Genomic DNA, 10,738 nt, shown 5'->3' on the forward strand with positions numbered 1-10,738 from the left:
GGAATTTTCTCAGTACTGCAACCAACTTTGCTCCTTTAAATGCGCCGCTTCTCGTTTTTTAATGTATACGGGTTCACTTCTGAGTCCAAATTATTTTTTTCAATTAAATTTGATAGCAAAAAAATTTCCATGAACAATTCATAAAGAACTGCAGTTGACAGATTTAGCCGAAAAGAAAATACCCAATAGATCTATTGCTAGAAATCTATCAGATCCGCCACAAAAGGAAGAAAAAAGCAAAAAGGAAAAACTTAACCAGCGATGAATAAATCTGATTGGGATTGATGATGGGCAAAAATATGTCTTTTATTAGGTCAAAAATGAAAGAAATAAGCTAAAAGGAGAGAGAGAGATGAGAGATAATTAGTGGAGACTTAAAATTAGCATTAAATGAAACAGCGGTGCCCTTTTATTATTCAACGTGCAGATGTATTGTACATTTAGGTATTCACTTCACAATTTACTCAACCGGTATAATCGGCAGTTGAACCGATTAAACCAGTTGAACTGTGAATCAGTGCTTTTATCGGTTCAGTCACCGGTTCGGTTAATAAAACACTACTGGAAACGACCTCTGCCACTATTTTATAGTCGGGGCCACCACTAGTTAACTTCTCAATTTCCTTTTTCTTGGGTTTCTGGGAGTATACAACACCGCGCTACCTCATAGCCGGGATTTTGAAAACTTTCAGACCCGAGTACACATCATCGGTTGTCCCACGGACCCGAGTGTACATCTTTGATAGTCTGACGTAACCCTTCAGACTCGAGTACACATCTTCGTCTATCCCAAAGGATCCCAGTGCACATCATCGCCAGTGTGATCTTAATTTCACTATCATTATATTCATTACAACATATCTCACCGCTTAAATCTAACTCAATCATACTTACAGATGTTATTGGTGTACACACAGTCCTATTGTCGCTCAATAGTAAGCTCGTTTCGTCGATACTGTATTGGCATTTCAAAAAATATACAATATATTTCTTAAAAACAATTATATATTTGTAAAATAATTTATACGATTAATGCCGAAAAGAAAAGTACAATTCACTGCTTGCTTTCCATAAAAACGAATTCCAACGTTAGCTCCTCGTCACACATAGTCTGAATCAATAACTCGGGACGTCGACAGGTCTACGAAAAACTCAAATTAAAATACTAAAATAAAAATCATAACTCTAATGATACACACACTGACTCCACTCAAATATTCGATCACTTGACTGATCACACAATAAATCAAATAGAAAAGTATTACACCCTTTTCGAAATCACTCTTGTTCTTATCTTAAAATCTTTTATCAGGTTTAGCTCCGAAAAAATTCTTTTCAGAATAAAATACCTTTTAAAACAATTCCATTCTCAAGTCTCATCTTTTCCTTTCGATTCACTTTCCTGTTCTTCGTCGGCCGAGTACTCTACTTGTTGCTCGACGGTATCGACAAAACTCTAACATCTGTAACCTGTCGGCTCAGTCTATCCATACTAGCCCGGTATTTCCCACGGAGTCCAATTCCATTTGATCAATTTTATTTTTCAAACATCGATGTTTAAAGTAATTTCTTAAGAACATCGGAAAAATAATACTTTTGCTTTCGGAGTATAAATCGATAAATTTTCCATTTCAAATCCCATCGATACATTCTTTTCAAAAAAAAATTACGACACTTTCCTTCAAACAATACTTTTAAAATCAATTTCACAGTGTACTTCATCTATTTATCCTTACGGCTAAAATCGTGGGGTTTTGGTCAAAATATCAAAAACTACCAGTTTTGGAAAAATAGTCATTTGGTCCCTTCAATTTTATTTTTGTCCATTGGTCCAAATCACAAATTTCAACTCTACGATTTCTAAATCAATATTTTTATTTTAATATCATCTCAAATCAAGTTTTAGATTTCAAGAAATACTCTTGTGTTGGACCATGTGTTTTTATACCCTTTATTTTGATATATTCAATCAATTGGCATTTATCATTTTCTAACGTTTCGCTTAGCCTTTACGCAGATTCTATTTGATTTTCTGAGTTTAGGACTTTGCACGATCGTTTAAATGAATAAACGATCGTGCAAAAGGATAAACGATCGTGTAAATGTATAAACGATCGTGCAAACCCTGTCTTAGCAATCCTTCATTAACTGCGGAGTAAACGATCGTGTAAACGATCAATGCACGATCGTGCAAACTGTTTACGCGATCGTGCAAAGTGTTACACGATCGTGTAAACCTCCAGTTTTCAAATTTCTTCATAGCCGTTGGACATAAACGATCGTGTATATGTTTAAACGATCGTGCATAATGTCTGGGAGATGATTTTCAGAAGTCTTACAAGAAATAATAACGGGAAGAAAAATGCCTAATCCAATGGGACTTTGACACATCATCAAGAAGCCTTTAAAGAGTTGTTCTAACTCATTTGGTGTGGTTAGAACAATTATTGCAAGCATCAAACCTCTCAACTACCAAAAACAATCTCAATTACTCTTGTGCATCAATTTCTTACATTGATTGCTTGTTGTTCTAGTTGTTAGAACATTAATTGTTTTCTATTTTGTGGGTTTGTGATTTATCCTTGTAAAAGTCACTTTCTTTGTAAGTTAGGAGTTTAGCTTTAGAATAGCTTCAAGTTAGTGTTAAGCTTCAAAACACAAATTGTAACTTGTAATAAAGTTTTTATTATAGTGTAAATCTCAATCTTTGATTGAGTAGTGGATGTAGGATCGTTCTTTCAATCCGAACCACTCTGAAATCTCTTTATGCTCTTTCTAAACCCTAACTCCATCACTTTCCTCTCTAATCAATTTTTAATTAGCCATTAAACCGCATTCACCCCCCTCTTAGGTATTTCAATTGGTATCAAAGCCTAGTTGCTCATCTTTGTGCTTAATCGCGAGTTCAAGATCTTAATGGCTACCGAAAACTTCACTCATACTCTTCGTCCTTTCTTTGATGGAACGGATTAACCTAATTGGAAATTCCGTATGGAAAACTATCTTGATATGGATGGTGTGAACTTATGGCATATGGTTCTTGATGGTTATGTGACTCCCACTCAAGAGTTTAATGGTAGTGTTATACCTTGGCCAAGAAAAGAGTGGACCAAGGATCATGTTCAAGCTAATGCTCTCAACCGGAAGGCTATTTGTGTGATCATTTCCTCTTTGTGTAGAGAAGAGCAAGGAAGGGTTCAACATTGCACAACGGCTCATGATATGTGAAAGATTCTTGAGAAATATCATGAAGGAACGGTTCAAGTAAAGAACAAGAAGGTTGAGCTTCTCATGGGAGAATATGAAGGATTCAAGAACAAGCCAAATGAGACCGTCACCGAAACTACCAATAGACTCTTTGGCATTACCACCAATCTCAAGAAGCTTGGTAAGCACTATACTCTTGGTGAAATCAATGGCAAAATTCTTCGTTCATTGCCTCTCCTTGATTGGCAACCGAAGATAACCGCCATTGAGGAATCCCATGACATAAGGAATTTGAGAACCGATGAGCTTATCGGAAACTTACTTCTTTATGAGATGACTTACATGAAAGAAATTCAAGAATTGAAGAAGTCTTAAGAAGAGAAAACCAAGGGAATTGCTTTGAAGGCCAAAGCAATTGAAAGTAAGGTTGAAGAGGATCTTAATGCAAGTGATGAAGAGATGGTGCTATTATCTAAGAAAGTAAGGGAATGGAGAACAAGGAAGAAGTCTCAAGTTCAAAAATATGAGAAAAAGGGTGAGTCCTCAAACTTCAAGAGATCATCCAACCCCAAACAAGAGACTCCTACTCCTAGAAGAGATGTTACTTGCCATGGTTGTGGCAAATCGGGTCATACTAGACCGGAATGTCGACAAGGGCAAAGGAAATCCTTTCAAAAGGATTAGAAGGGATTCATCACCACTTGGGATGATGAAAGTGATTATCAATCCGATGAAGATTTCCAAGAAGAGGCAAGAGCAAATCTTTGTTTCATGGCTTTAGTTGATGAGTCTCCATCTGAGGTAAGTACTCCATCCTTTATCTCTTGGGATGGCATAGGTATAGAATCTCACGATAGTACTAGTGATATTGTTGTTATGAAAAATGTTGCTAGTGCTACAAGTGTTGTCAATATTGAAAATGCTTTGGTTGATGACTCTTTGGTTGATGACTCTTTGGTTGATGAGATTGATGATGAATGTCATGACATGATAAATGAGTTAACCAACAAATGTAGTGACTATCATGCCAAAATCAAGCTTTTTAAAAAGGAAGCCTCTATGGCTAAAATTGAGATGCTCAATTTGATGAAAGAAATTCAAGACTTAAAGTCTTCTTAAGAATCTATCCCTAAGCAAGATGTAAATGTCTTGCTTAAGGAAAATGAAACACTAAAGAGTGAAATTCTTTCTGTAAATAGCTCTATCTCAAGATTTCAAAAAGGGAAGGAATCTTTGGACAATCTTCTTGATTCCCAAAGAAACAATCCCTCTTCCTCTAGTGTGACTACTTTTGTGAAAGCTTCTTCATCTCAAACTTCCTCTATATAAGTTCCTCCTTCTTTGGTCAAAGCAAAGAAGGTGAAGAAGAGGTATGCTCAAACTCCCAAGGTTAAGCCATTTGTGGCTCCTAAGTCTAAGAGCAAAGTGGGCACAAAACCCCCCCTAGACATACCCATGCTTCTCAAGATAGTCACAAATGGGAGAAGAGAAGTATGAAAAAGAATTATGTTCATTCATATCCTTATGCTCATTCTCATAACAATGCTCATGCATACACTTATGATCACTCTTGTGCACATTGCTATGCTCACACATGTGAGGCTTCTAGAGCCAAGACTTATCCATCTTATGCTCACATGTCCACTAGACTTCAATGTGTTTATTGCATGAAATATGGTCATAAGAATGTTGATTGCTATGTTAGAAAGGTCCAATTGAGGTTAATTCCCTTGGACTATTCTAGCGCTAACTTCCAAGGACCCAATGTGATTTGGGTACCTAAAGTTTGAGTTTGTTTGTTCTAGGTGCCAAAGGAAACCGTGGTGAATAAAACCAAATGGTATGTCGATAGCGGTTCCTCTAGGCACATGACCGGCCACATCTCCAACTTCACCCATTTGGAACATAAAAAGTTGGGAAATGTCACTTTTGGTGATGATACCAAAGGTCAAGTTGTGGGGATAGGCAAGATAGGTAATTCTTCTTCTCCTTTTATAGAAAATGTGTGGCTTGTAAATGGTCTAAAACATAACCTTTCAAGTGTAAGCCAATTATGTGACAAGGGCTATAATGTCAACTTCGATTCCAAGGCTTGCTATGTTATCCAACCAATGGATAACAAGGTTATCTTCAAAGGAAATCAAAGGAAAAACACTTACATAATTGACTTGGATACGCTTGAAAACCGAGATGGCAAGTGTTTACTATCACTTAGCGATGAGTCTTGGTTGTGGCACCGTCGACTTGGTCATACTAGCTTAGACCTCTTAAATGAGGTGAGCAAGGATGAACTTGTCAAAGGTTTGCCCAAGCTAAATTTTTCAAAAGACAAAGTGTGTGGACCTTGTCAAATGGGTAAACAACACAATTCTTCTTTTAAAGCTAAAATTGTTGTTTCTACCTCTAGACCATTACAATTGCTTCACATGGACTTGTGTGGACCTATGAGAGTTGCTAGCTTGCGTGGCATGTACTATGCATTTGTTATTGTTGATGATTACTCTAGATTCACTTGGGTTATATTCTTGGCTCATAAGAATGAAGCTTTTAACGGTTTTAAGAGTTTTGCAAAAGGTGTACAAAAAGAAAAAGATTTATCTATTTCAAGTATTCGAAGTGATCATGGAACCGAATTTCAAAATGAATCTTTTAAAACTTTTTGTGAAAAGCATGGTATTTCTCATAATTTTTATTCTCCTCGAACGCCACAACAAAATGGGGTTGTTGAAAGAAAAAATCGCACTTTGGTTGAAATGGCTCGATCTATGCTCAACGAGTATGACTTACCTCATTACTTGTGGGCCGAAGCTATGAACACCGCTTGTTCTGTTTCAAACCGCATTTTTAAAAGACCGATTTTGAACAAAACATCTTATGAACTTTGGATAGGAAGGAAACCCAAGATATCGTACTTTAGAGTATTTGGATGCAAATGCTTCATATTAAATACCAAGGATGATCTTAGAAAATTTGACTCCAAAACAGATGAATGTGCGTTTTTGGGTTATGCCTCTAATAGCAAGTCTTTTAGAGTCTTTAACAAGCGTAACTTAGTTGTTGAAGAGTCCATGTATGTGGTATTTGATGAGTCTCCAAGGAATTTTTGGAAAGGACTCGTTTGTTCATGATTTTATAGGTGCATTTGAGGATCTCACGATTGTTGAAAATCAAGAAAATCCAACTACTAATGTAGAGACTCCTCAACAAACTCAAGGAGTGGATAAAGTGGAAACCGCATCCCCTCCTCCGGTTCAACCTCATGGTAATACCTGTGATCTACAAAAGGATTGGGCTTTCAAGAAAAGTCATCCACAAGAATTGATCATTGGTGATGCATTAAGGGGAGTAAGTACTCCCTCTCACTTTCGTACTTTGGGTAATCTAGCTTTCCTATCTCAATTTGAGCTCACTAACGTTAGTGAAGCTCTAGTTGATGAAAATTGGGTGATAGCTATGCAAGATGAACTCAATAAATTCACAAGGAATAAAGTTTGGGAATTACTCCCTCCTCCAAATGGTCAAACCATTATTAGAACAAAATGGGTCTATCGTAACAAGTTAGATGAAGGCGGGGTGATAACTCGGAACAAGGCCCGATTTGTTGCTCAAGGCTATAACCAAGAGGAAGGCATTGATTATGAAGAGACTTTCTCTCCGGTTGCTCGTTTAGAGGCCATTCGCATGCTTTTAGCATATGCATCTTGCATGAATTTTAAACTCTTTCAAATGGATGTTAAAAGTGCATTTTTAAACGGTTTTATAGAGGAGGAAGTTTATGTTAAACACCCCTCCCGGTTTTGAAGATTTTAAACATCCCAACTATGTTTACAAACTCCACAAAGCTTTATATGGTTTAAAACAAACTCCTAGAGCTTGGTATGAAAGATTGAGTGTTTTCTTGCTTAAAAACGGTTTTTCCAAAGGCAAAGTTGACACGACACTTTTCACAAAACATCATAAGCATGATATTTTTTTTTTTTCAAATATACGTTGATGATATTATTTTTGGTGCTACTAATGAACCACTTTGTGAGTATTTTGCTAAGTGTATGACTAAGGAGTTTGAGATGAGTCTTATGGGGGAGCTCAAATTCTTTCTCGGACTACAAATCAAACAAGAAAAGGATGGAATTTTCATAAACCAATCCAAATACACCAAGGAAATGCTTAAGAAGTTTGGAATGGATACTTCATCTAGTAGCAAAACACCAATGAGCACCACAACGAAATTGGACAAAGACGAATCGGGTAAATGTATTGATATCACAATGTATCGAGGTATGATTGGATCCCTTCTTTATCTTACCGCTAGTAGGCCCGATATCATGTTTAGTGTGTGTTTGTGTGCTCGTTTTCAATCTTGTCCTAAGGAATCTCATTTCCATGCCGTTAAACGTATCTTTAAATATTTGCATGGCACTTTGAACCTAGGAATTTAGTACCCTAGAAATGTGGACCCTAGGTTGCTTGCTTACTCCGATGCCGACTTGCGGGTTGTCTTATTGACCGTAAAAGTACCTCAGGGACTTGCCAATTCTTAGGTCATAGTTTGATCTCTTGGAGTAGTAAAAAGAAAGTATCTGTAGCTTTTTCAACCGCGAAGGCCGAATATGTAGCGGCCGGGTGTTGTTGTGCTCAAGTCCTTTGGATTAAGCAACAACTTGATGATTACGGTATTGCACTTGCCAACATTCCCATCAAATGTGACAATACAAGTGCAATTAACCTTTCTAAGAACCCTATTCAACACTCTAGGAGTAAACACATAGACATACGCCATCATTTTATTCGTGATCATGTGAAAAATGGTGACGTTGTGCTTGAATTCATCGACACAACAAATCAACTTGCGGACATCTTTACTAAACCCCTTATTGAGGATCGAATGAACTTCATTATTCGGGAGATTGGTATGCTTGATGGTAGCTCTTTATCGTGGCTCATTTATGTTTTGTTGTTTGTTTGTTGGTATATGTCGCTTAAGTTTGCATTTGATAGTCACTTCATGTTCGCTTTACTTAAAATTTATAAATTGAATCATGTTCAATATTTAATTTCCAAAGCTTAATTATCATATAAACATGTCCATATTGTTTCAGAAATATTTTAGATAGCTTGTATCTCTTTTCCGCATAATTAACTCGGTTTAAAACAAAAAATGTCATTTTTTTTGTTAAACGATCGTTTAAACTATCTATAAACGATCGTGTAACCTGTTACACGATCGTGTATATGGTTAAATGATCGTTTAAATGCTTTTTCCTTATAAAAACCCTTTGCACGCTCGTCTAAAAGTTTTCTTTTAATATTGCACGATCATTCACCTTTTGCACGATCGTGCATTCCTTTTTCCTTAAATTATCAGTTTTTACTGCAAGGTAGACGACCAGGCACATGATCGTTTAAAATCTGTAAACCTCGTTTGTATGATCGTGCGAAATTTTACGCGATCGTTCATCTGCAATCTTTTTGTTTTTAAAAAATTGTTCTTCTTCTTCGTTTCTCTCTCTCTACACACCTCACGTCGTTCTCACTCCCTCTCCCTTATTCACTCGTTTTTTCACTAAAAATCCATAAAATTAACTCCCTAATTTTCCTTAAAACTTCTTTTCTCAACTTTTTACCAAACAATTTCGGTTTTTAATTGGTTTTTGGGGGAGAAATCTTCTAACCTAATCTTGGGTATTTTAACTCCGGCGACCACCTCTCTTCTTCGGCGTTCATGGCACCCAAAACTTTCAAGAGGAAGAAGACTACGTCTCAACATACTCCGGCTCCTCAGCACATACCGGAACCGGAACCGGACCCGCTCAACCCGCTGAATTTGGATGGAGACGCTATCACTCGGTATGCCTATCTCATTAAGCGTCCCTTTCAATACTCTCGTACTCATTCTACGCAAACTCTTGAAACTCCAGGTTTTAGGGATATTTTTGAGTCTTGGATTGATAATTTAGGGTGGCATACATTTGTTAATGTCGATAATCTTTATGATAAAGATTTAACTCTCGAGTTTTTGTCAACCTTAATTGTTTCTAAGAATCATCGCTTCCCCGATTCCTATACTATTCACTGAAATTCAATCTTAGGGGTGTGTCGTATATTGTTACTAGAGACCAATTCAATCACATGTTCGGTTTCTCAACCGAGGGGTTGTCTACTATGACGACGTCTGTTTTTATGATTAAAGGAGTGTTTCACAACTTTGTTTCGGGTCGTGTTGAATGGGATGATATGAAACGTAATTGCTCTTTGTTTAGGACTCTCTTTTTTTGGTATTTTCAGCGTGTGCTATCCTATTCGATTAATGCTCGTGGAAAATCGCATGAAAAAATGACTAAACATGATTTGTTTTTCATGCATTGTGCCCAAAACAATATTAAGGTGTAAAGCGGTCTCTTTTTCACCGATAAGCTCCTTTGTATAGCGGAGGATGATTCGAATAGTCCGATCAATGTTGGGCGTTTTGTGACTCATATTGCTCATAGTCTAGGTGTAATATCTCTCAATGATATTCCGCCTCTTATTGATGTCGCGTCCTCGGTTTTAGATTTGGATTATCTTGCTAACGCTCACATTATCATTTATGATTCGGTGTCTAAAGCCTATACTTATTGTCGTGATGTTGAGGACCCCCCTCTGGTTCCTCCTCCCGCTCCTCGCGATGACGATGTCCCTCGCGAAGAGGGCTTCGGAGCACCTTCTCCGCCTATCTCTTTTATGCCTACTCTTCGCCCGTTTGATGGATCCTCTACTTCTTATCAAAATGAACAATTGAATTCTGTTCTTTCGAGTCTTCAATCATTTCGTACCTCGGTTGAATCTAGCTTCTCCCTTATAGATACTCGTTTTGAGTCTCTAGGTTCGTCGATTTCCAATGCTCATTCTTCCTATGATAGATGTCTTGATAGCATTGAGAGGGATATGAGAGCCATTCATCTACATCTCGGGATTGGACCCTTGTCTACCGCTCCTATGGATTTTGATGGTACTCGACTTGATGATGACGGTGGCGATGATGCGTGATGACTTTTACTTATTCTGCTTTTCTTTTGTTTTGTTGTTTTTGGCTATCTGGTTGAAACTTATGGACACATGTGCTTTTGTTATATTTTTGCTACTTTTGTATTCTGTTTGTGGCATTTATGTTTGCTGGATTATGTTGCTTTTGTAGCTTGTTTTGTCGACTTTAGTCGGACTTAGACTTATGCTTATGATTGTTGTTTGTTCACCTTTGTTTCTCATATGTGATTATTGGCCTTTGTGATATCTTCGCACTATTTCCGCTTTACTTGCTTTTATTTTTTTTATCTTGGGAAGAAGAATTTAACCATAGAATGTTAAATAATTTGTCTAAAAATGAATTAAAATCAATTTAGAAACTCTTAAGATGTTACCACATTGAGGGGGAGTTTTCATGTTAATGATGTAATTCGTTTTTAGGCCAATTGCTTGTCTATATCAAAAAGGGGGAGAATGTTGGACCATGTGTTTTTATACCCTTTATTTTGATATATTCAATCAATTGGCA

General features: G+C 37.0%; 1 protein-coding gene across 1 annotated transcript; it reads left to right on the plus strand.

Moving 5' to 3' along the window:
- The first annotated feature begins 2,991 nt into the window (after window positions 1–2,991).
- LOC126668482 (uncharacterized) lies at window positions 2,992–3,582 on the plus strand. Its single transcript, XM_050361673.1, has 2 exons — window positions 2,992–3,156; window positions 3,232–3,582. The coding sequence occupies exons 1-2, from the start codon at window positions 2,992–2,994 to the stop codon at window positions 3,580–3,582; spliced, it is 516 nt and encodes a 171-aa protein (XP_050217630.1).
- The last annotated feature ends 7,156 nt before the right edge of the window (window positions 3,583–10,738 follow it).

This window comes from Mercurialis annua, linkage group LG2 (genome assembly GCF_937616625.2).
Source record: "Mercurialis annua linkage group LG2, ddMerAnnu1.2, whole genome shotgun sequence".
In the NCBI taxonomy this organism is placed as follows: Eukaryota; Viridiplantae; Streptophyta; class Magnoliopsida; order Malpighiales; family Euphorbiaceae; genus Mercurialis; species Mercurialis annua.

Bases quoted from the DNA above. Each gene is read 5' to 3' on its own strand.
- LOC126668482 (XM_050361673.1), top strand. From the start codon at position 2,992: ATGGAAAACTATCTTGATATGGATGGTGTGAACTTATGGCATATGGTT. The intron at 3,157-3,231 runs GTGATCATTTCC...GATATGTGAAAG, and splicing joins TCAACCGGAAGGCTATTTGT to ATTCTTGAGAAATATCATGA.